Below are 27,113 nucleotides of genomic sequence, written 5' to 3'. Positions count from 1 at the left end.
TCGCGTGTAGTGTTTCTATTTGTCCTGTTGGTATGGATGAGAGACGAGTTTGTGCGTGGAAAGTTTGTAATTTCATTATGGCGATTTTCTTTTCTTTGGCGGCTTATGTTCAGGTCAGTGGCGTGGTTCTGGCTGCTTTTGCCTAAAAAAGTCTCACTTAGGTACGAACTCGCCAATATCTGCGTGGAAAAGGTGCAGAGGGGGGTTGACACTATTTTCTTTTTTTACTATATCTTAAGCGAGTTGAGTACTGAGACTGTTTTTGTGTCAAGTGGCTCCTGGGAGGGTGGGTTGTGTTCAGACTGAAGGTCTGTCAAGCCCAGCATGCTCTGTTTGACAGTAGCCAATCCAATTCAAATACTTGGCAGGACCTCAGGGATATCCCTTGTTATTCTTTCCAACCCAGTAGCAGTTGGAAGTAAAAAAAACAAAAACAAAAAAAAACAGGGTTGGCTCCACTAGGTGAAATAGGCACCTGCCCAGGGTGCCACTAGGGTGGAACAGTCAGCATGTGATGCCTAGTGTAGAACCTTGAGCATGTGCAGATGCTGAAGACCCTGAGCCCTTTCTAGACACTTTTTGACTGCCATACTAGTCTTGCCCAGAAGGGGGAAGGGAAAGAAGGTGAGTGGCTGAATGGGTGTGGCGGTGGTTGGGGGTTTTAGGGAAGGGGAGATGCTAGGTATGGAGGGAGAGATCCTTGAGCTGCCCCTTGGTGGAGGGTCACATGACTGGAAGCTTGTAGGTGTCTGGTACCTTTGGGCAGGTCCTAGAAAAGATTTATATAAAATAGATTGAGGAATGTCTTTTTGGAGGCAAAATAGTTCTCTAAAAATATAATGGAATATGATGAAACTTGGTATATGGGGAAAAACTGGTAAATAAGAGTTCAGAAATGGGGCCAAATCAAACCAGTGGTTTAAGGGAATTAAGGCTCTCTTCCCAACAGTGGCTCAGTGTATCTATGGGAGAAGCAGTTCCAACTTCTGCAGCTTCGAAACTTAAATATTGTGAAACACAGTCATTGGGGTATTCCTTCTTTCAACCTGCTTCTCCTTGTTTTCTTCTTTCCCAACACTCCCCCCTCTCCTGAAAAAAAAAAACAAATTACCCTCTTTCCTTCAACTGACCCACTGTCCACCCACCAGCCACAAACTGCTTCCACCACCAAAAACTAGCCCCTGCACCTGCATATGAAGAGGGGTTGGATGGAATGAGTCATGCACTGCATACTTTCCCCATTTGTTTTTTTGTGAGGTTCTATTGTTGGCCTACAGGTAATTCAGCTCTCATGAGAGTCTTGCTTATATGAACCTGTGGCATTTTATATTTATACCCAGCCTTAGTTGATATCGGTGCCAGAACTTGGTTGCTGTTGATCTAGCACTGCCTGCATGTCTGCTTTCCTAAGCTACATGTTTGTTTCATTCTAGCTCCAAGATTACTTGGACCAGTGCTACCCAACCTAGGTCTCACTGGTGTGTAGCTAAGGCTTGGTGGCCACCAGCACCAGAGGGCTTAACTCTAAGGGAAGGCATTCACTAAAGGCAAACAGTCATGCCTACCATCCTGTGCCTGGCCTGATTCATCTGTTGAGTATTCTGCCTGTGGACCTGAGCCTTCTCTTGCTGTCTAGGTCATCTCTTACAAATGATAGTCATCACATTTTTTTCTGCTTTGGTCTGCTTGAGCATTCCTTTTATCCATTAGCTATCCAATAGTCTTCCAAATCTATCACAGGCTTTTTTTTTTTTTTTAGATATGCTTAGAAAAAGTTTTCATTCCTTATTTTTCTGCCAGACCAGACTAGTGAGTTGTGCTCCACAATCAGCAAGTGGTGGTAAAGAACACTGAATTCTGGGAATAAGAGAAGTCAGGATGAAAGCAGAAGAGTCCCATTTACTGACATATACCTTACAGGATTCACCTTCAAGCATCAAGACCAGAAAAGTGGGCGGCAGTCCTGGTCAGAAAGACAAACTGCTTAGTCACCATCCTCTATCTCTCAGAATCAGAATGTCTCCTAATCCAGCTAGGAGGTAAGGAACCATTGTGGCTGCTCATGGTCTACAGAGCCCCTTACAACAGCATATCTCCACAAGAGCTTTTGAATCTGGTAATAGAAGTAACCCTAAGCTTCCCTAGGTTAGTGATCATGGGAGACTTTAATCTACATATTGAAACTCTGGACATTGTCAGTTATTTCCTTGATACAATGGCAGCTCTAGGATTCATGTAGGTGATTAAAACTCCAACCTATGAAGTCGTATGCTAGATTTGTGTTCAAAGATGTCAACCCCTTTGCAGAACACCAAGGATGGTGGTGTCAAGAAAACACATCTATCAGAACAGATCATTTTCTGATAAACGTTTCTTTGAAAGGACACCCTGAAACAGATGGACCTAACCAGAGTTTGGAAGCAAATTTGAGACATGAGAAATCTGACAGCTGAGAGTTTCCTAGAGGCCTTGTCCTATTCCCATGTGGATGAAAAGATAACTACAATGTCAGAACAGATTGACATCTTGAATGCACACTTAGCAATCGCTATAGAAAAAATTGCTCCCCCAAAGAAGGTCCTGTGCTCTACACATAAATGCTACTTGTGCTGTCAGAACTACGGATTCTTAAGCATCAAAGGTGTAAACTTGAAAGGAAATGGTGGAAATATCATCTAGATGGAGACGTACTGAACAATAAAACACATGGCAATGTACCACTATGCCTTAACAGCCAAAGAACAATATTTTTTGACACATTGAACAGGCTCCAAATTTTACCAAGCCCGTTACTTTGTAGTAAACTTTGTAGTAACTACTTCACTCTCATAGTAAGGCTCATATATAGTGAGGTTTAGATTCAACAGGACTGGCTGCAATCAAGCCTGGCTGTGTTCAATCAGCTGAATCTAATTATCAATTAAATTTGGTCAGTTTGGTTGAGTAACTGAGGGGGTTGCTACTTTTTCATACAGATGATATGGGTGTTGGATAACTTCCTTAAATGAAGTAATGGATTTGATATACTGCCTTTCTGTGGTACAAGCATAGTAGTTTACATATATTATATATGCAGATATTTTTCTCTGTCTGTATTGGGCTCACAGTCTCAGTTTTGGAGCTGCGGTAGGAATGGACTTTGCTCACCAGGTTCTTAGCCCACTGCACTAACCAATAGGCTACTCCTCCTACAAAGCAAATATTTGACACATGCCCCTATCCCTGTGGGCTTGCACAGTGATTCAGATGTGTATTTCATTTTCTTAATGTAAATTTGTTTGTGAAACTAGTGAATGAACCAAATAGCTCTTCTAATGGTTGTTATGTATTTGGGAACTGCTTCTTTTGAACAGCCTCTCCCCTCCAGGTCAGACACTACACACAGGCAGAGGGGGCTGGAAATAATTCCTTGAGGCATCCTCTGCATGCTTTCCCTACTTGTTCCTTTTTTGAAACTACACTGTGTTGCAGCACACATACTGGGGGACTAATATCTATTTGGTAGAAGCAAGTGAGCAGCTGGATACCAGTAACAAAGAGGCTTTAACTTTCCTTGCAGTAGAAGTGACTCAGAGGCTTCAGCAGTAGCATATACTTTACTAGGTAACAGGAAGAAAATTAGGAGATCATATTCAAAAGTCACATGGCACTTGTGGGAGAGGTCTGACAAAATGTAGTAGAGATACTGTTGAGGATGCCAGAAACATAGGCTACAAAGCTAGGAAGAACCCTTGTGGTCCTGCTCCATCCACACCCCTGCAGGGTCTGGTTACCTTAGAGCAGCTTAACTGCTTGCTGTCTGCAAAAGAATGTCCTGTTTTCAGTACTCCAGCACTGTGAACATAAATAAGTTCAGACTGTAGGTAACCAAATCTTCATTGTTTTATTTTGCAGGTGAATGACCCTGATGCAGGAGTGTGGATAGTGAGTATGACTTCTAGCAAGTTGCAGGCACTGTTCTGGGAATGTATGAGAGTGTAGGTGGTGGACTGTACTTGCAGCTGCAGAGGCTACAGATTGTGGAAGGGGAAGACTTCTTCCTTTTTATGACTCTAGGGGGGAGAAATTAATTCCTTGGTCTTAATTTCCAGTCCTTGACACTGCTGATGGGCCAGGTTTTTGGGATATTATAACCAATATGAATGAGAGAGATTTGCATATAGCTGGAGTAGTACACATCTAATCTCCTTCATGCATATTCATATTCTGACCCACTGGCGGCCTTCAATGATGGAGTGAAAACCAATACATAGTTGTGCACAACCAACCAGTCTTCCAGCCTTTTCTTTCAGGTGCTCAGTCACTTCAAAAATGTCTCTGTCCAAGCTAATAGAATTAAAAATATACTGATTGAAAAAGTACAGTTACCATTATTGGATTGTTTTCACTGTTTAAGAAAGTAGAGCATTTGCAATTGGAATATTCATTGTAAGTGTTAAATAACTTTCCTGTTTTGCTGGTGGTGGTAAATCTTTCCAGGTGAAGGAGGCAAAAGTCTAATAGCACCCTCCTATAGGACCAGACCTTGGTCAGCACCCAGGACTCCAATACTTCAGGAGCCCCTTACCCCCTCTTGACTGGCAGAAAAGAAGGAAAAGTACCCAAGAGCTGTAGGAGATAACTCGCTGCATTTACCCCCAGATGAATTAGTATTTTGAATTAACCTTCCATCAGGCCTGAGATTCCTGGCTGCTTTCTCAGCTGGCTTCTGGGAGGCAGAAAGACCACTTTCCTTTCAAACCCTTGCCATTTATAATCGCCCTGGCATCAAGTCCTCTTGGCACTTCTAGAGAGCCAATTAGAAAATCCCTCACTCGTGTTATACTTTTAGATAAGTGCTAAGGCAGTGATACTACTGCAGTTAAAATATAGTTCACTCTATTGGGTCACATGCAAGATTTTCTTCTTACTATTAAGGCATCGTATGACTGTGGAGGCACATGAGATCGTCCATCAGGTCTGAAGCTACTGCAGTGTATACAAAAATCAGAGCTGGAGGAGCAGTCCATACATGAAATTTTCTGTGGCTTGGCTCTATTGTTTCCTTTTTTTTGGGCTGCTTATTAAATTTATTTTTGGGAGGTATAAAGGGCATGTGTGTAATTACGAACATATCCCTTGTCTTTGAGTTTAGCTGATGGCTTTTCAGACTCTTCTGGTTCTGTGTATCTACCTGCTTTCCTTAATTAATAATACAAAAATAAACTTAGGTGCAGGATCTATGAGCAGGGAAATTATATGACAAGGGAAATGGGACTTGATATACCGCCTTTCTGAGGTTTTGCAACTACATTCAAAGCGGTTTACATATATTCAGGTACTTATTTTTGTACCAGGGGCAATGGAGGGTTAAGTGACTTGCCCAGAGTCACAAGGAGCAGCTGCAGTGGGAATCAAACTCGGTTCCCCAGGTTCAAAGTCCACTGCACTAACCACTAGGCTACTCCTCCACTCCAATGGAAACAAAATGCTGGTTCTTCCCAAAACCGCAATAAAATAATTGTTCTGTGCTTCCACAAAGGCAATGCAAGAGGTGTGTAACCTGCACAGGACAGCAGTTAAACCCTAAACAGAATGTGAGGGGAGAATACCTCCATGGAGTTTTATTGCACCATTTTTCTATACCACTCTTTGATCTTCCAGCAGAGAAGTTGAGACCGGAGTAGCAGTTACAATTCTAAACACTGAATCTGCTGTCATTTACTATGTATCAGTGTGACTCTTGCATAGGACATTGATAATCTGTTCTTCAATTCTCTGTTCCGTAGTATAGTTGTTCCAGAGATATAAGCTCCCCTGCAATCCTCATTCCTATGTAGCTCTCTATTTTATCTTTCTATATATATTCTTATTTGTTCACACCCTATGCTGTCTACTAAAATGTTTTATTGTGTATTGTTGGTATAATGTAGCATACAATGCCATACCTTGTGATATTTGAATATTTTTACTATAATTCTTTATTGCCTATGTTTTGACTTATTCTTGCTGTACACTGCCTTGTGTGAATTTCTTCAAAAAGGTGGTAAATTACTACTACTACTACTATTTAGCATTTCTATAGCGCTACAAGGCATACGCAGCGCTAAATCCTAATAAATGAAAGTTCAGTTTGACCCATGTTTGAACTTGAGTTTTATTGGGGGGGGGGGGGGGGGTCCCCCTTCATCTCAAGTTTATTGCCCTTTTGTTACATTTTCAGATTTATTTTGCTTCCAGGCACATTCCCCGCCTCTTTTTAATATAATTCTTTCCAACTTCCAGTGGGGTTGGAAAGAGTACAACTTAATGGGATGTAACTTGGCATTTGGACCTTCCCCCTACAACTGCCATACCACCCTGGAAACTGCTCCTTCCACAAAAAAACAACCCTCCTGCAACTGCCTTCGCCATCCTACAAACTGCCCTATTCCAAAAAACTACCTCCTGCAATTGCTTTACCATCCCCAAACATTCCCTACTCCCAACAGCTACACCCAGCAACTGCCGCATCATCCTACAAGCTACCTTACCTGTGACTGACATGATGCCCCCCAAATTGCCTCACACCCCAAAATTACTTCATGCTTCAAACTACCTTCTATCCCTTCTATCTCCCTCACAGAAACAACACTGAACAAAAATATACACCATATGCAGGCCCCACAGATGTATAGGAAATGTAAATAATTCTCTATTCCTTTATTTCTGTGAAAACTACTTTGAGAATCAGTTCTCTTATTGGTTGCAGTGTGTATTACCAAGTAACATCTATTTTGTGTGCAAATGGTAGGGGGGGAGCAAGGCTGTTAAAAGAGCATAGCCATGGGGGAGTCTTTGGGGATTCGGGCCCCCAAAGTCTGCTGGTTTGGCTGGCGGGGGTCCACAAGCTCCATCAGCAGAAGCTTTCCTGTGACGATATTTGCTACCATGCTGCCTGCCCTGTTTCCCCCCCCCCCCCCCCCCCTCGTGTGCATGCTTGGTTTTAATGAAATTGAGCATGCGTGAGCTTTGCAGCATGTTCAATTTCACTAAAACCGAGCATGTGCACCGGGGCGGCAAAGCAGGGTAGGCAGTGTGGTGCCGAATATCGCCACAGAAAGGCTTCTGCTGGTGGGGTTTAGGGACACCCCCCCCCCCCCCCCCCCCCACTAGCCCAGGTATGTGGGGTTGCAGTGGAGGCAGAGAGCAGTGGGGCAAAACGCCCCCCCCCCCCTGAAAAAAAATAATCAAGGTCTAGCCATGCCTCTGGCCTGTGAGATGGCAGTCCTAACCTCCTGAGTCCAGAAGGATGGATAATATGTTTAGACATCTTGAGTTTAAAACCTCTAGCTGCAGTTCTCTAGTATTCTTCCTTCTCCCCCATGTGAGCGAGCCTGCCTTGCCTGCCTGCCTGCTTCCAATGTAGCTAGCAGTAGAGACTGTAGGAAGATATGAGGTTTGATAGACCAGGGGATGGCATCGCATCACAAGGCAAAAGCTGTCTACACCCAAGGAGGTTTAATTGCTTCCCTATACTACTACTGTTAATCATTTCTGTAGTGTGACCAGACATATGCAATGCTGTACACATTATATGCAGGTACTTTTTCTGTCCCTAGAGGTCTTATAATCTGTTTGTTTTTTTGTACCTGGGGCAATGGAGGGTTAAGTGACTTGCCCAAGGTCACAAGGAGCTGCAGAGGGAATTGAACCCAGATTGCCAGAATCAAAGCCTGCCGCACTAACCAACCCTATGTCACCGCCATCTTGATACACTCAAAATACATTACTTGTATGGTAGCAAGATCCGCCTACTGGCTTCAGGCCAGATAATGGGCCAGGCAAGATCCCGCCATCTCCTATCAATTAAACCACCTTGGGTAGATCCAGCCAAAGAAGAAAAACAGTAGGGTTGGGATGGATCACTGGAAGGAGACTCCAGCCACAGGAAGGGAAGAGGTAGATGAAGTTTCTGTGCTATAGAAATGTTTCTGCATCTGATTTGGGGGGGGGGGGGGGAGTCAAATGCATCCCCTCCAGAAAATGCCCCAATACATGTCTATGGGAGAAGCTTTACACTATTAACTATAACATATTAGTTAAGGAATTGTACTCTTCAAATTGCCTTCCCGTTTCATTTCTTGTCCTAATTAGATAAAGCTTATGCGCATCCACACAAGATGTGTGGTACAGAGTTAGGATAATTTGGTGGTTAGTTAAACTCAAGGCAAGTTAAACAATATGTAAGGGAATGATCTAAGTCAGTGGGTGCAGCAAACTAGTCCAGGTGCAGAATGAGTGTATAGTCATTGTAATGCAATCTGTGATTCACATCTATGTACGAGCAGTAGCATTGTTTTCTCTGACTTTCATGCTTTTTCACTTGGTGAGGGGAGTGTTAGCTCTTCAAAGTAAGTCCAGGAATATACATATTATGTTAATTCACAATTTTATTTCTTGCCCTTTATTTTCACACATGAAGCCGAGTGACATTGTTTTACTACTAAAACATTGTCTATTATGTCTTGTTGGATCAGGTGGTGTATTCTATCCCGTCGGCTCTGACGTTGCTGGTGGGTCTGCACCCTGACATCACTGGTAGGAGTCAAGAAACCAGACTATTGTAATATGTGTATTTTGGGTCTTCTAAAATATGCACTACACTCCTTTCAGTGAATTCAAATTGCTGTGATATGTGACTAAATTTCCTTTAGGTAGGGCAGTATTCTTCAGTGCGAGGCCTGGAGGCCAGTGGCAGCCCCTGGTGAGCTCTGGGGTGGCCCCACATTCTCTTTCTGGGTGTGGTTTTCTGCTATTCTCCGCCTCTCTACTCAAGCTCAGAACAGAAAGGGGGAAGTGGATGGGGGAAGAGCCTGTGCTTGAAGGACAAGGCATTTCTCAATAAACAAAGAAAATGCATTTGGAAATGCACGCCACACACACACACAAAAAGTTTTGAAGGCGGGCTGGTGGTGTTGCAGCCCTGCATGGGGAGATATTTTGGCAGTTACCTTCTGCTCATTAGAAGCCAAAGTGGTCCTGACAAAATTAGCGAAGACCATTGAGGTAGGGCGTAACGTGCTCCCATAAAGCAATTGCATTGGTTGCCTGTGATGCAACATATTGAGTTTAATTAAATCAGGTGTTGGTTTTTAAGTTGACTTTTGGTGAAGGGCCAGTTTTCGGGAAGTTTTCAAGTTGTATATGCTCCCAGTGGTACTGCATTCATCTTTCCTGTATGTGAGATGAGAGAGAGCATGGTATAAGCTAGATGGGCCAATGTTTTGGAATAAATTACTAGTTGATTAAGGTGTGAAACTGATTGTTTAAAATTTCATAAAGATAAAGGGATGTTTGTGAATGTCTTTGGATTTGTGGATAGTGTTTAGAGTGTTCGGGTGGAAATAGTATGTTTATTAATTACAATAGTTGGAGGATTTTATGGGGTTTGACTAGGGGTGGGTGTTGAATGTTTTGTATGTTATAATTTCTCTTTTATTTCTAGTTTACTTTGATAATGTAAGTTGTAAGCTGTATAGTGCACTTCTATGAGATGCTACAGCAGATAAACTTTAATACATAAAATGACGTGAAAAAGTGCTAATTTCCTTAGCATCCCTCCAGACCATCCCAAGAATGACTGATGGGTTGCACACTGAGAACTCTGATTCTTATGTGAGCCTATTATAGCCATGCCCAGCCTCAGTTTGAATCAGTATTCTTAGTCTCCAGCATGTGGTAGATGTGGTGAGCCCTTCAGTCTCAGTCTTTTCTGCTAGTTATATATTTTTTTTCTTTATATTTCTTGGTTATTCTTTCTCTTAAAAAAACTTAAAACTGTTGTTTATTTTATTTGTTACATTTGTATCCCACATTTTCCCACCTATTTGCAGGCTCAATGTGGCTTACATAGTACCGTAAAGGCGTTCGCCAAGTCCGGTAGAGAAACAAATACATGGTGATGTTGTGGTCGATTAAGTTTCAGGTACAATAGGGATCGAAGAGAGGAGAGATTATATAGTGCCCATTACGAGCTTTGGTTTTGCTGTGTTGCAGAGTGTAGGCATTTATGTTGGATCAGTAGGGTATGCCTTTTTGAACAGATTGTTTTTTAGTGATTTCCTGAAGTTTAGATGGTTGTAGGTTGTTTTCACAGCTTTTGGCAGTGAGTTCCATAGTTGTGTGCTTATATAGGAGAAGCTGGATGCGTAGGTTGCTTTGTATTTGAGTCCTTTGCAGTTTGGGTAGTGGAGGTTTAGGTATGTTCATGATGATCTGGTTGTGTTTCTGGTTGGTAGATCTGTGAGGTCTGTCATGTATCCTGGGACTTCGCTGTAGATAATTTTGTGGACCAGGGTGCAGATTTTGAAGGTAATATGTTCTTTGATTGGGAGCCAATGAAGTTTTTCTCGGAGGGGTTTGGCACTTTCGAATCGTGTTTTACCAAATATCAGCCTGGCTGCTGTGTTTTGAGCGGTCTGGAGTTTCTTTGTGAGTTGTTCTTTACATCCCACATAGATTCCGTTGCAATAGTCTGCATGGCTTAGTACCATTGATTGTATTAGGTTACGGAATGTTTCCCTCTCTGTGACCTTTGACCCCTGGTGCTTGAAGACCTTTGACCTTTACCCCCAGACGAGCTTCATTGTCCAGGTGCTCTGGCCTTTAACCACTGGGTGGCCTTTGACTTTTAACCCGGGCACCTTTTGATCTGTAACCCTGGATGCCCTTTGACTCCCAGGTGAACTTTGATCCCCATGCAACCTTTGACCACTGGTGACCATCAATCTCTGGTTGACCTTTGACTCCCATGTGACATTTGACCTTTAATTCCTGAGTGACCTTTAATGTTTGATCCCTGGGTGACCTTTGACCCCTGGTTGGCCAGAGTGAATAGGGTTAACTTTAACTCCCATGTGACCTTTGAGTGCTGTGCAACCTTTAACCTCTGACCCTTTGGCAACTTTAGCCAACCAAATCTTTCAACATTAACCTTTGACCTTGGTCAACCTGTAGTTAACCTTTGACATTTTGTTTAACCTAAGTGGTACACCCACTTGTTTGAGTGATTATATTAATATTCCATCATTCTGAACTGTATCTTGTATCTATCAGTTGAAAAAGGAGAGTTTTACAGGCTATTTTATCCCATCTTATTTATAATTTGTCAGCAAATTAAGATTAGTAGATTTCTGGATTTTAATTTTCATTGTTATGCTGATATTCCTCACACTTATGATACCACCTCTTTAATAATAATATTTTTTCATTAAAAAATAAAATCTTAGCCTGAAAAATGAGTCAAGTTCCTATGTTATCTGTAGAGAGCCAAGTTAATGCTTTAACTAAAAAAAATATTTTGGAAGTTATAGCAGTTGAGAAGAATTTGAAAATAGCTGTCCATCAGTCAATTTGAACTAGTAGTACAAGCAGTTGTTCTAAGCCAGCGTGATTATTGAAACTTGTTGTATACACAGGTCATTCTAGATCAGTGCTTCGTCAATTACAAATACCCCAAAATGTAGCAGCAAGACTGATTATCAGGTATGAAAATGGGATAGGGTGACTTCTTTTTTGAGGCAACAACATTGGCTTCCTATGGAAGCAAGATCACTGTTCAAATTGTGTGTGGGTACATAATTGGCTCCTACATCATTAAGATCTATATTATTATTTCCCTCTTTGAGAAAGGGCCTTCAAGAAGAGAGTCGGTTAAAAGTTAACTTTCCCTTGATGTTGTGGGTGAAATATAAGTGTATGTATTCGATGTCTGTTTCCTACCAGCAGCTAATATCTGGAATTCTTTACCAGAGTTAGATGTATGGTTTAGAAAAAAATTGAAAGCCTGTGTATTTACTAGATTTCTGGGTAATTTATCTTGAGACTTTTTCTATATTTTTTTTAATGATGAAATCTGTTAGCTGTCTATATCTTGTAACTTCCCAATCTGACTGACTGGTTTGTTAATGTAATTTGCATTGAACCAGGAGGTAATTAGTGAATATAAATTGTTATATCGCCCAATATAATCGTCTATCCTCTAGTCGCTAACAGGCAATATTCAGGGGTACATGGTCAGCCATATATCGCTGAATATCAGTGGATAGCCGGTTATCTCGCATTTAACTGGCCAGGTGCCGATCCTGGATGGTCAAGTGTAGCTGAATATCAGGGAGACTGATTTTAGTACCAGCTCAGCAATATGCTTACTAGCCAAATTAAGTTTAATGCTGTTGTCGCTATAGAATTGTTAACACCAGCACATCTGATGTTCAGGTAACTTCCTTTGGAAAATCATGTCTGATCTGCACATTTTGGCCTGCTGTTTGGGTGCCACTTACCTTGGATGGTTTCTGGTCTCTTACAAAAAGGGGCACATTATACAAGAAGAGGAAGGCAGGGAGTAATGTAACACGCACATCGTCAGTGATGACGTCAGGGTGTCTAGAGATCAGAACAGGAAGCTCATGGTCTGCAGAGATAAAATACTACTCGAAAATGAACTTACAATTAATAAATTGCTATCTGACATTTTAAACTTTCAAAGGATTGTTCTTTAAGAGGGATCTATTGTATTTGCAGGGAATTGTCTGGACTGGTCATTATCATTCTATGGATGATGCTTTGCCGCAGTTCTGAAAAGTAAGTGTTTCTGTACAGGTCATATAAAGAAAGTGGTTGCTGCAGAACTGAGTTGTTCAGAGAGGTGGAGGACCAACAAGATCAGATAGAGAAATTAAGGCTAATTGGATCTATTACAAACAATATAAAAAAAATCTATAGAGGTGAAAAAGCTATTTGACCAAAACGAATACAACAGTTTTACAATTGACAACACTTCATTCCCCATTGACAATAATCTGAAAATTCTAGGTATAATTATAGACAAACATTTAATATTTGATACAAGTTTCCTCTAATCACAAAATTTCAGGTCTCTTTGGAAACTAAAAAGCATCAGACCCTAACATTCAGACTGTTGGTACAATCATTAACATTATCCCAATTTGATTATTGTAATGCCATTTATGCTGGCTGTAAGGAGTACCTGTTGAAAAAACTCCAAACAGCTCAAAACACTGCAGCCAGGTTCATATACAAAATCTCTTGTTTTTGAAAATGCATCCCCTTTATCCTATATAATAATTCTCACCTCCAACAGGATGTGCTTGGGACCGTGCCTGCCGGAAGTGGTCTGCTAGGCAGGCACGCACTGACCTCAGTGACATCAGTGACAGACAATTTGGCAAAGCAAAACAATATGAGTGCTGGCCATTAGGACACAGGGTTGATAGGAGAGTTTTAAAAGACTGAAGGAAACGAAAGTGTTAAACTGGAGAAGGGGGGGGAGTTGTGAGTGACTGAAAGACATGCAAATTTGGGACAGGAAAACAATCTCAATGCTGGCCATTAGCACACAGGGTACATAGGAGAGTTTTAAAAGACTGAAGGAACCAAAAGTGTTCGGGGGGGGGGGGGGGGGGCAAGTTCTGAATGAATGAAAGAAATGAAAATTTACGAGAGGAACACAATCTGAATGCTGGGCATTGTACACAGGGTAGATAGGACACTTCTTTAAAAAAATGAAGGACGTGAAATTATTACATCTTGGGGGAGGGGTGAGGAGGAAAGCGGTGGGGTATCCGGATACTGGGCGTTAGGGCCACAGGGGTACATAGACTTTTGAAAGCCTTAAGGAACCCAAAGTGTGGGAAGGAGGAGGAAAAGGAGGGGAGGGAACAGGGTGAGGGGCATTAGGAACAGGGGAGGGGGTCCTGTCACACTCTCTCATTCTCACACACACACTGTCACACAGACAGTCTCACTCTGTCACACACCCGCACATTCACTCTGGCTCTCTCTCTCAAACATACACACTCCCAGGAAAACCTTGCTAGCGCCCGTTTCATTCGTTCCAGAAACGGGCCTTTTTTAGTAGTTAATCAAATTACACTGGCTTCACATCAAAGCGAGAATCACCTTCAAATTATGTACCTTTATGTTTCAAATCCTAAATGGCACTGCTCCAGACTATATGGTAATATTATTATTATTATTTGTTGCATTTGTATCCCACATTTTCCCACCTATTTGCAGGCTCAATGTGGCTTACATTATGCCATAATGGCGATCGCCATTTCCGGATTGAGAAATACAAAGTGGTATTGTATTAATGTTCATAAATGATAAATTATAGAGTAGGTTAGACAATCAAATATAGAAAGTTCATTTCCGGTGTGAGAAATAAAGTGGTAGTGTGGGGAGTTCGGTTTTGTTTAGTTTGGTAGAGTTTCATTGTCTAGTAATTAGGATGGATCATTGTGGTATGCCTTTTTGAATAGGTTGGTTTTCAGTAATTTTCGGAAGATTAATAAACTTACCTCAAAGAAACCCTAAATATGAGGCAAGAAACTATCTCGGACTACTCCCAAATTACAAAAAAATGATCTACAAAACTGTCCACTCTGCAGACTTCACTTACATAGGACTCAACTGGTGGAACTCCTGACCACCCAAAATAAGAAATATACAGGAATATACTAGATTCCACAAAATCCTCAAATCGTTCCTATTCAAATAAACCCTCACAAAGAACAACCATATCTCAAACAACTAAATATTATTACTGTATTTACCATTAACCTTCTCTTTGCTTCATGTACAATTTCTCATTCATAATAGATTTTCTAAATGTTAAACATCCATAGCTATCCTGGTATGTTTATGATACCGTATTGTAAAACCGGATTCTTACAATAAATTACTTTCTTATGCATTGTTCTTTATGTATCCTATACTGTTTGTTGTAAGCCACACTGAACTCAAACTTGTTTGTGATAATGTGGGATATAAATGTAACAAATAAATACTGTATAACCTTTGACATCCAGACTGGGAATAATGCAAGATGTCATATTTGTCCAAATAGTTCTGAAGTTGCTGGATGGCAAGACCCTCTATCTGTCCTATGAAATATAGCAGTTCCTTTTCTGCCTTCTCTTTGTTTTTAGAGTTGCACACCGCTGTGATCTGCAAGTTAATTGTGGTATAACAAATTCAAATAAACTATAAAGTGTGTTACAAGAGGTGTTGCGCCTCGTTTAAGTTTCCAGATGAATTCTAAGGAATAGGAGTCATAATTATACTACTCTATCCAAAGGGAAAATACCTTCCTGAAGCTGAATGTTAAGCCACTTAATATGTGTTAATATGATAGAGAAGCCTGCTTCATTAAGTATGTAGGACAAACATCTAGACTACATAAGGACTTGGCATACTTCTATAACTTCCTCTTAGTATCATCCACAGTCTCAATACAAGGTATCTCAGCCACTGATGAAACCAACATACAAATGGGCTGGAGAAGACATGCTTTTTACTTTGAATGCGAGATTGCGGTGATGCTTTGCTGTGTCCTCCATTGTATGCTGTAGTATTGGATTTTCCAGCCCATTTGTATGTTATTTTCGTCAGTGGCTGAGACACCTTGTATTGACTCCTGAGGCAAGTGCGGATAGCTCCGAAACACAGGACTGCATCGAGTAGCCACCACGAAGAAAATGTTCCATGCAATGTGGAAACTCAAACCGATCAATCAATTCTTCCCTAGGGAAACTTTCCGTAACATAATTCAAACAATGGTACTATCACATGTTGACTACTGTAATGCCGTATATGCGGGATGCAAAGAACAGATCTTAAGGAAACTCCAGACCGCACAGAACACAGTAGCTAGACTCATTTTCGGAAAGACAAGATTCGAAAGTGCTAAACCTCTATGTGAAATACTGCACTGGCTACCAATCAAGGAACGAATAGCCTTCAAAATTTTCACTCTGGTCCACAAAATAATCAATGGTCTGGCCCCAAACTACATGACCGAACTTATCGACTTACCAACTAGAAACATCATCGAATCATCAAGAACATTTCTAAACCTGCATTACCCAAACTGTAAAGGACTAAAATACAAATCAACATATGCATCCAGCTTTTCCTACATTTGCACCCAGCTCTGGAACGCATTACCTAGAAACATTTGAACTGTGAACACCCATCTAAAATTCCAAAAAGACCTCAAGACTCACCTCTTCCGGAAAGCCTACCCAGCAGACTCGAACTAATTCATGAACAATGCATCACATCTATCGAACTAAGAAATGAACAATACCCCTTCCACATAATCCTATTACTTCAAACTGTATGAATTTTACCACTCTAGTTATAATTAATTGTACTTCTACCCTTATCCTACTCTGTATTGCTCACTAGAAGCTATAGTCCCATCCCCTGAGACTTATCAGCTTCATTGGGATTACTTCTCTCTATATGCTACTATATATTCGTCCCAGAGTTGTATTCTCTTTTCCGGAACCTTATCAGCTTCCTTGAACCTGCTGTTACTCTATTTTCCACTCTATATATATTCCCGGAGTTGGTACTCTCCTCTCCGGAACCTGTAAGCCACATTGAGCCTACTGCTATGCAGGAAAATGTGGGATACAAATGTAATAAATAAATAAAATAATAATAAATAAACCTACTGTTAGGATACACATCTGGTCTACCCCCTATTTCTTTTTTTGTATACTGTGTGGTTTGCTGCTAGGGAGATACTTCTGTTTAGTTTGTCAGATTTAATTGAAGACATTTATAATATAGCTTCTGTATGAAATGGAAAGGCTACTAATAGGTGATTTCAGTAAGCTGGATGTGGGTTAGACATCCCTTACTGTAGTGTCAACTAGAGCTCAGGAGATCCTGGATTCTCTACAAGGTGAACTGTTCTAGCAGTTGGTAATCGAACCCACATAGTATAGAACAATACTGGACCTAGTGCTTACAAATGGGGAAAGTATTACTGATGTTACAATTGATGATCATCCGGCATCCAGTGATCACCGAATGGGGTTGTTCAGTATTAAGACTTGTGTGGAAAGGGTTCATTCAAAAGTGACAATTCTAGACTTCAAAACAAACAAACAAAAAAAACTACTTTTTGTCAAGATGGGAAGAATATTTCAAGGAGTTGTTAGCAGGATGGTGTGAAGCCCCACCCAGCGCATCCCAGGATGCACAGGGCGGGGCTGGGAGCCACCATGTTTGAGACAGCGCTGATAGAGGAGGAGGAAGGCCACCGGACCTCCAACCCCTGTGTCGTTGGGGGGAGGGGGGAGTGTCTGGTCGGGGTTCCTGCTCGTGCGGGGGGGGGGGGGGAGTGCAGGCTGCTGCATTGAGGGGAATGGGGGGCCTACTAGCATGCAAATGTATGCTGGACAGGGCTCACCATTCCTCCCCAATGGTCTGCAAACCCTAACGCAAGGTCCGAGCTGGCATAGGCTTTGCCATGGCCAGCAAGCCAATGTTTGGCGTGCTGGTTGGTTGCTGATCATTGGGGAGGAATAAGTTTAGCAAGCATTTGCATGCTGCTTGTGGTAAGAGCCTTGTTTTGCATGCTAGTTGCGTTCAGAGCCCGGTAGCGCATTTTCACATGCAGTAGCAAACGTAGGCACTAGTATGGTGCTAACAGACTCTAGTGCCCGCGTTTGCTTCTGATCATCGGTCCAAAAGTGCTATGTACGCTGCACAGCCAGTAAGTCATTTTCAAGTTCAGGTACTCAAGCTATAACGCAAGCTGCTCTGGACGACCTAATCCTTGACTTCATTATTTGTGATATGCAGCCTTTCAGTACTACAGAATCACCAGCATTTTGAGATTTGATTATGGGCATGCTTCCAAAATGGACAGTTATGAGTAAAAAAAACTACATCGGATTGATGAATGTTTTCAGGAAATGAAGGTGAACTTGATTCAAGATCTGGAAAATCAACAGTTTGTTGCTACTACAGCGGATTATTGGTCTATTTATCACAGATCCTTCCTTGGGTGACAAGTCCAATGGATAGATCGGATGATGATGATGCAAAGAAGATCTGCGGCTTTATGTCATCGCCTAAAAGGATCCCACACACGATGTTATTGCAGCTGCATTAGAATCAATCCATTCTGAATTCCACCTCCAGGATAAAATTGCTAAAACTACTGACAACTGGTCCAATTTCTTTGCAAAGCTTTTCAACAATTTTCCAAATATCAACAACATGCTGATCAAATGACGATTATGAAGACGAGATGGAATTTCATAATTTGCTCGATATCAGCTGGCGATTTTCATTTGCCGTCACATCAGCGTTGTGCTAGTCACTCCTTAAATCTGGCTGCTACACATGATGCTAATGAAGTAGAATCTGATTTGACTTAGAAAAAAATGTATGGTGTGATGTTTGCTTAGGTTTTTAAACAAGCATTTGGCCTCCATTTTGTTACTCCTAACCAGGCTCATTGGAACTCCATCTACAACTCAGTTGATCGGCTTAATTGCCTAATTACAGAAAAAGATATCAATGTCATGAATTCAGTCTGCAAAAAGTTAGATGTTGCCAAGTTTTGTTGTTCAGAAATCATGTTTATTGCAGAATATGTCTCTGTAATGAGACCCTTGACCTAAGCTTTAGACATTCTTCAATGTGAAAAGCATTCATGGCCTACTTTGTGCCCACTCTGGCATTGCTGAAAAAGAAACTACAAGCATTTGAGAGTAACAACACACTTTAGCCTTGTCAGCCATTATTAAGAGGATTACTAAGTGGCATAGAGAAGCACTTTGAAGAGCAGTTAATGGATGAGGAACTTGTAGCAGCTGCAATATTACATCCAAAGTTCAAGACTGCATGGATCAAGGACCCTAGGCAGAAATTGATAGGAATGGATTTGCTGTTGAACAAAACCCAAGCTAAGAGTTCAGTCAATTAACGCTACTGCAGTTGCCACAGCGGCTCAGACACAGTTGGACATGGATGATGATTTCTTCACTTTCAACACTGCAGACATCAACACCAATACAAGTGGCGAAGCTATTCTGCCTGCCTACATGAGCAGTATAAATGATGTTGCAGACCTTGTTGGATATCTTTTCTGAACTACACTCTGCTTTACCAGCCAGTGCTGCATGTGAATGTTTTAGTGTTGTTGCACAGTTTAGTCCAAAAAGAGGTAAAATGACTGATGACCCTTTGGAACATCAGCTACTGTTGGGCCTTAATTCAACATTTGATAAAAACTTTAAAAGACTAAAAATAATTACATGTCCAACTTGTTCAATAACTTCAATAGACATCACTCTTTGTGGGGGCTGGGGAGGGAAGGAATTACATATATTTGGCCAAATTGTTAAAAAGGTATTAAATTTGTAATTTCATTTAAGTTTTTGTTCCATTGTATCCTCAGAGACTGAGACAGATTACAAGTTTACAAGTTGATATGTACATATTCGCATATACTGCTTGTAAACATACTAGATTCTGTGGTCCAACTTATCATGAATACTTTTTACTTTGTAATAAAAAAAGTAATTTAAGAGGCTGTACTTTATTACTTCAATACTTTTTATTTAAGTACTTTTAAAAAGTAACAACTTCATTTCTGACAATATCTGAATTCAAGAAAGCATGGGACAAGCACATAGGATCTCTGAGGGAGAGAAACTCAGTTTGCTGCATAGGCCTTATAGTCTTTTGTCTGCTGGCCTTTTTCTATCGGGTCAATATTCAGAAGCATTTATGTGGACAACAGCACCTGCTGTTTAGTAAAGTGCAGCTGTCTGGGATATTCAGAGTAGAGAGTGACACAGTTAATGAAAATAGTTTCCATCCCCTCACCATTCCCATCAGCTTTTTCTGTTCTCATTCCTTCTCCCACTAATTAAAACATAGAATAATGTCTCACACAGCTTGAAGAAAAATACTGATTTATATAGCTCACCATTTCCTAAAGTCCATATAAAATGAGTCCATCAACCCAGGCACCACTGCTCCGTCATTCTCTCCTGCTTCATGTGAGCTTATAGAGACATTCCTTAAGAAGGCCTTATTGGCTGAGAAGAGGCTGCATACTTTCTTGGCAAATGAGAGCTGCTCGCCTTGCCAGCCAATGCGCTGCCGCTTTCATTCATGGGCAAGGAAAGCAGCATCTCATTGACCAGAAAGAAGAGGTATGTGGTTTTTGCCAGCTGAAAACCTTAGGTGCCAGGTCTGATTTTTTTTTTTTTTAAGTCACCATGGTGACCTGGTGCCTGGGGTTTGTCGAGCCCTGATCTATGGTAAGTCCAGTGAGTGAAAATGTTATTTCAGATGGATGTACTGGTTGTTGGAACAGCTAAACAATACTGTGCAGGCTAACTTAGTTTAGGCCAAACCGTTTCCTTGCAGTGTCAAAATGACAAAACATTCTCACAAGTAGCTGTTCTTTCAAATCAATGTTTTGAAGGTTTAACCACTTCAGTGTTTCCCATCCCCGTGGTAAAACCATGATCCTTGTTGCTGTTACTGTGATAATACCATGCAGAGTATCAGTGACCACATGGTAATACTGTGCAGATCGTCCCTGTCCCCTTTTCCCCATTATTGTGTCACACTAATTCAGAGGCACTGTCTGGACATCCTTACCAACCGTCTCTGTACTGGTCAGATAGTGGGTCAGAGCTAGGGCAGGTGTGGCAATATGTTATCTGGATAACTTTGGACAGATAGAAGGCTGTCCTAAGTTACCTGAATAATGCTGTCATCCAGATAAATTCCAGCACTGACTGCCTTATTTTCATATTCAGTGCAGACCACTACCAGATAGTAGCACTCAATATTTGGATATTTTTTTTACTGCTGCAGCTCACATTTAAAGCACTGCCGGTCATGGCATCTGCAGTACTGCTGCTTTCTAGGACTGTGGTAGAACATGATGTGGACAGGGGTCTGTGTTTCTGGAACCAGATATAATATGCTGTTCTCTTTGTGTTAGTTCTCTTCTGTGCAACTGAATCATCCTGTTTCTTTGCAGAAGCGCTATTGGTGGAGTTCGATTGGCTATTGCTCTGTCTATCTCAGGCCTTCCATTCATGACTTGGCTTTATATCTATTTGCACACGGAGATGCGAGCCTTGTGGCCAGAACACTGCAAAACTGTAATCTAACTGCCAGGTATGTGAGAAGTGAATGCACAACCTGGCTGCTTCAGTTGCAACCAAAGGGCAGAAAAATGCTGATGGTGCTCTTAAATTTTGTCTCTCTTAATAGCTCGTTTGGAAATTGATGCAGGATCTGCAATTCAAGGTTAAAAGCAGAAGTGCCACACTGAGACTCTGGTCCCCCACTACAGAATAGCCTGCTCCCACTGGAGACCTTTGGGAGTGCACCTGGCCTTAACCAGCATTGGACTATCAGGTGGTCCCAGTTGTTCAGAGCACAGTGAGCCAGTCATATTTTTACCCTGTTCTATGTACAAACTTGTGGTGTTAATTTTCCTAAGAAATGGGAGTAGAAATCTAATAGGGTAAAACTTGAAAATAATAGAGCCAGTTGTTGCCTGCAGATGGCTGTCCAGCTTTGCTGTAAGACAGAGAATGTGAAGATGGTCTCTCTTCTCGAGACATACACACTTCATGGATGCTTTAATTTAGAAATAACAGCCAGTATTACATCAATAACAGAACTGATTCACTGAAAGACAAGATTATTTTTCAGCATCAGTGCCTGGAATTACTGTCCCAGAGACAGTTAATATTATCCACAATATTCCAATGAAGGTCCGAGTACTGTGATACTGTGATTTCTCCAATGTGTGCCTTTTGTAAATCTTTATGGAAAGCAGAACTTTCAATATTTAACAAAGAATCAATTAGACTGTGAAGAATCCTGTATAATAGCACTTGTAGTACTTCTGAGGTCTTGGATTACAATTACTTTGTAAATGCTGTTCTGAATAAATAGTCCAAAAATAGATTGGCCTGATCAGCCTGTATAAGAGCTATAGTAACTTCTAATTCAATCTTTGGCTCTGGTTTACAAAATATGCTTCCCAAAGAGCCAGAATGGGGAAAAAGCATTCATTAGGTCTTATGTCTCTTATACTTCAGAAAGTAGGACCAGTTTCCTGAATTTATGAGAGTATAAGGACATAACCACAGCTACATTCCAGGTGGATCAATTTTTGCAGTAAAAAAAAAAAAGGGTCAATTTTACTGTGGTTTTCACTAAACATTTGATATACAAGAGTAATATGGGCAGACATGAAAAATATTTAGGGTGATGTTTTCTAAGCAGTGTTTACCATGCTAATGGTTACTGCATGTGCAAACCAGCCAGCACAGAAAAAAAAAACATTCTAGCTGCTTAACGTGGGTAGGAGTAATTGGCAAAGAGATGACGATAAGGTGAAATTAGATCTTACCTGCTAATTTTCTTTCCTCTAGACCCTCCAGACCGGTCAAGACGCGTGGGTTATGTACTCCTACCAGCAGAGGGAGACTGAGAAACCACTGAGCTTTTGATACTGTATATATAACCTGTGCAGCACCCCCACTAGCCAGTATAACCGTAACAAAGCAGAGAAACTAAAACACTAAACAAAACTATCAACCCTGTACGTGGACATTGCCAAATGGAAGAACCACTATATGTTCTTTTTAACTGTTTTACTCACTGGATTCTGTTTGTGCTTCCACAGGTGGGCTATCCAACCACACCTGATTCAGACTCATAGTAACAATCATCAGAAAAAACCCAAGAGTCTGAATTATGTAAACTACAATCATCAGCTGCCAAGAGATATCCAATTACTAACGTCTACCTCCTGGCCTACAGAAAAACACCGGGCGGGCTCTTGACCGGTCTGGAGGGTCTAGAGGAAAGAAAATTAGCAGGTAAGATCTAATTTCACCTTCCTCAGCGACCCTCCAGACCGGTCAAGACGCGTGGGACGTACCAAAGCAGTAAATCTCTACGGGTGGGACCCCCCTTAGGCCAGAGGTCAACACGGCAGCCCCAAAACCTGCCTCCTCTTTAGCATGAATGTCAATCCGATAATGTTTAACGAACGAATGCAAAGAGGACCAGACTGCCGCCCCGACAAATCTCTAGAGGAGGGAAGCATACTACTTTCCGCCCAAGAGGCTGCTACTCCCCTGGTGGAATGAGCCGAAAAACCCTTAGGTACCGCACGACCCTTCAAAACGTACGCAGACGCAATCGCCTCCTTCAACCACCGAGCTATCGTTGCCTTGGACGCAGCTGCTCCCTTTTTTGAACTGCCAAAAAGAACGAACAGGCGATCCGAAGTTCTGAATCCTCGAGTTCTAGATAGATAACACCGCAACACTCGCTTCACGTCCAACTTGGCCAGCCGACGCTGTTCCGAGTCTCCAGCTAGATTCCCTAATACTGGCAGAGAAATGACCTGATTCATATGAAAGTCGGACACTACCTTGGGCAAAAAGGAGGGCACCGGACGCAGAGAAACCCTTTCCTTGGAAAAAGACAAGAAGGGCGTCCTACACGACAACGCCTGGAGTTCCGAAACTCTGCGCGCTGATGAAATGGCTACCAAAACACCGTCTTAAGGCTAGATCCTTGTCCGTAGCCGAAGCCAAGGCTCAAATGGAGGCCGAATTAACGCTTCCAAAACCAGATTCAAATCCCACGGAGGAACGAGCCGGCGTTGCGGAGGCCGAAGCAATTTCACTCCCTTCAAAACTCGAATCACATCCGCAGACGAAGCCAACGACTTACCTTGAACCTTGCCACGAAACAGGACAATGCTGCCACCTGAACCTTCAAAGTAGACAGGCCAGCCCCTTGTCCAGACCATCCTGCAAAAATTCTAGCACATCCGCGACCGAAGCATGTATAGCCCTCAAATTCCGAGCTAGCACCAGTGCTCAAAAAGCCTCCAGACTCGAACGTACGCCAGAGAAGTGGACTGCCTCCGGGAACTCACATCGTAGCAACAACTCTGGAAGAAAAACCTTTTTTCCTCAACTTGCTCCTTTCAAGAGCCAAGCCATAAGCGAGAACTGAGCCGGATCTGGGAGACTGATGGGACCTTGACACAACAACACTGTCTCTGTCAATGGCAGGGGATCCGCCACCGCCAGACGGACTAGGTCTCCGTACCACGGGCGACGCGGCCAATTTGGAGCTATCATAATCACCCGCCCCGGATGACGTTCGATGCGTTGAACTACTCTCCCCACTAACGGCCACGGAGGGAAACACGTACAGCAACGCCTGAGGCCACGGCATCAGCAGGGCGTCGATTCCTTCCGACCGCGGGGCTCTTCTGCGACTGAAGAACCGCGGCACTTGCTCATGCACGCCGTTGCCATGAGATCCATTACAGGCATCCCCACACTGACACAATGCGATTGAAAACCGAGCGATGAAGCGCCCATTCCCCGGGGTCTAGAGTATGCCTGCTGAGGTAATCGGCGTCTACGTTGTCCACCCCGGCCACATGAGCTGCCGATAAGGCCTGAAGATGAAGTTCTGCCCACTGGCACAACAGCTCTGCTTCCTCTGCGACCGCCCGACTCTTTGTGCCCCCTTGCCGATTGACGTAAGCTACGGCCGTGGCATTGTCGCAGAGAACTCTGACAGCCCTGCCTTGAAGCAGCGTCTGTAAATACTGAAGAGCCAAACGAATGGCCCGTGTCTCCAACCGGTTGATGGACCACTGGGCTTCCTCCTGAGACCACCGTCCCTGCGCCACCTGACCGAGACAATGAGCCCCCCAACCGGACAGGCTGGCATCCGTGGTGAGAATGACCCATTCTGGAGCTTCCAATGGCATTCCCTTCACTAAGTTTCGAGCGTCTAGCCACCAACGGAGACTGAGACGCGGAAGAGCAGTCAGAGGCAAACGCATCTCCAACCCCTGTGATTGAGGAGACCACCGACTGAGCAGTGCCGACTGTAACTGCCGCATGTGCGCTCTGGCCCAGGGCACCACCTCTATAGTCGCTGCCATCATGCCCAAAACCTGAAGGTAAGCACGCGCTGTCGGCCTGTTCCCTGCCAGGAAGTGACGAATCTGATCCTGTAACCTGCGGATCCGCAGAGTCGGCAACACCACTCAACCGTTGAGCGTCTCGAAGCGCACTCCTAGATACTCGAGTGATTGGGACGGGACGAGATGGCTCTTGCTGTGGTTCACTACCCAACCAAGCGATTCCAGCAAGGCTACCACCCGCGCTGTAGCCACTTCGCTCTCCGCCTGAGACTTGGCCCGAATCAACCAATCGTCCAGATACGGGTGCACCAAAATGCCCTGTCTCCGCAAAGCCGCCGCCACTACTACCATCACCTTGGAAAAGGTGCGGGGAGCTGTTGCTAGCCCGAAGGGAAGAGCACAAAACTGAAAATGCTTTCCTAAGACCGCAAAACGTAGAAAACGCTGATGCGCCGTCCGAATGGGAATGTGAAGATAAGCTTCCGTCAAATCCAGCGACGTCAGGAACTCTCCCTGCCGTACCGCGACAATAACGGACCGCAACGTCTCCATGCGAAATGAGGGAACCTTGAGCGCTGAATTGACTCCCTTGAGATCCAACACCGGACGCCAGGCATCCTCCTTCTTTGGTACTACAAAATAGATCGAATAGCACCCTAAGCATCTCTGCGTTGGAGGAACCGGAACCACTGCTCCCAGAGCCAGAAGGCGACGCAACGTGTCTCGAACTGCTGCTTTCTTGATTCTTGAATGACATGGGGACTCCAGAAACCTCTCGGGGGGCGACTCCTCGAATTCCAGCGCATAACCATCTCGAATTACCTCGAGAACCCACCGATCGGACGTGATTTGGACCCAGCTCTGATAAAACTGACTCAGCCGAGCTCCTACTCGTACCAGAGCCTGGGTCCGAACACCTTCATTGCACATTCCGTCCGGACGCCTGTCCTCTCGAGGCAAAGTCACGTCCTCCGCGACGATTCCCTCGAAAGGACTGTGTGCGCTGAAAAAACCGTCCTCTAAAAGGCCCACTAGTCCGTCCCGGCCTATACCGGCGGGCCTCAGCAAAACGACCACGAGTAGACACCCCTCTGGTGCCCGACCTGGGACATAAATCCGGCAGGCGAGGAATCTTAGCATCACTAAGGCCTTTCACCAAATTGTCCAAATCCTCTCCAAAGAGCATGGTTCCCTTAAATGGCAGAGAACACAACTTCGCTTTAGAAGCTGCATCCGCGACCCAACCTCTCAGCCATAGGGCCCTACGCGCTCCAACTACCATAGCCATGTTCTTGGCGGACGCCCTCAATAAATCATAAAGGGCATCCGACAAGAAAGACGAACCCATCTCAAGCTTGGCTAAATCCTGAACTCCGGAGGCCCCAACCTCCACTGACTCATCCAGGAGTTTCTCGGCCCAGCGAAAACATGCTCGGGCCACCAGGCCCCCACATACCGAGGCCTGGAGCGCGAGCGCTGACAAATCAAAAGTACGCTTAAGGAAGGCGTCAATTCTCCTATCCTGGGGGTCGCGGAGAGCGGCTCCGCCGTCTACCGGGATAGCCGTCGCTCTAGTCACTGCTGTAACCACTGCATCCAACCGTAGGGGCCTTCAAGGAATCTTTGTCCTGCTGAGGAAGAGGATAGAGCCGCGCCATTGCCTTAAAGACCTTGCATGGAGCATCCGGTGACTTCCACTCCTGGGAAATCATCTCCCGGAGGTCCTTGTTCATAGGAAAGGACCGTGCCTTACTGTGAATACCCTTACCAAAGGGTCCTGCCCTGATTCACCCACGGGTACCTCAGGCTCAAACTTAAGTGTCACCGTGACTTGGTCTATGAGCTCCGCAAGCTCATCCCTATGGAAAATTCTGACAACGGAGGGGTCCTCCCCAGGTAATGCCTCAATCAGGTAAGAGAGTCTTCAAACCCCTCTACCTCCTCCTCAATCCCTATTGGGTCTTCCGAACCCAGCTGAGGACACACAGTCCCCATCTTCTGACCATTCCAATCTTGGTCTTTTAGTTAGCATAGAGCCATGCCCCTCCTCCACCTGAGGAGGTCCGGCCTTCCAGGCTTGGAACAGAGACCATACAAAATCTGGAGGAAAACCGACACATCCTGAGCTCTCAGAGGGGACTTTCTGGCCTAAACCGGAGGAAGCTGGCCCCACACTAAGCGCATCTGCGGATCGCGGCGGATTCAAAATGGCGGCCGTTCCCGCCGAAACCGCAACTGCCGACATCGCGTCTGCCTGCGATCCCGCTGACACCAACACCGGCGATCCCGTCGGAAGTTCTGCGGCCAACACGGG

General features: G+C 43.5%; 1 protein-coding gene across 2 annotated transcripts; it reads left to right on the top strand.

The window, feature by feature from the left end:
- Window positions 1-22,025, top strand: TMEM220 (transmembrane protein 220). 2 transcript variants are annotated; one of them, XM_030207996.1, is made up of 7 exons: window positions 1-113; window positions 3,895-3,924; window positions 8,499-8,559; window positions 12,238-12,361; window positions 12,544-12,603; window positions 20,855-20,994; window positions 21,091-22,025. In XM_030207996.1, exons 1-6 carry the CDS (start codon window positions 33-35, stop codon window positions 20,985-20,987), a joined length of 489 nt encoding a protein of 162 aa, XP_030063856.1. In that variant the 5' UTR covers window positions 1-32; the 3' UTR covers window positions 20,988-20,994; window positions 21,091-22,025. The 2 variants fall into 2 exon arrangements, with proteins under 2 accessions (XP_030063856.1, XP_030063857.1); XM_030207997.1 differs by having other exon boundaries at window positions 23-51.
- The last annotated feature ends 5,088 nt before the right edge of the window (window positions 22,026-27,113 follow it).

Source organism: Microcaecilia unicolor, chromosome 6 (genome assembly GCF_901765095.1).
Source record: "Microcaecilia unicolor chromosome 6, aMicUni1.1, whole genome shotgun sequence".
Lineage (NCBI taxonomy): Eukaryota > Metazoa > Chordata > Amphibia > Gymnophiona > Siphonopidae > Microcaecilia > Microcaecilia unicolor.
Note: the sequence above shows the minus strand (reverse complement) of the source record. Positions and strands in the feature narration are given on the sequence as shown.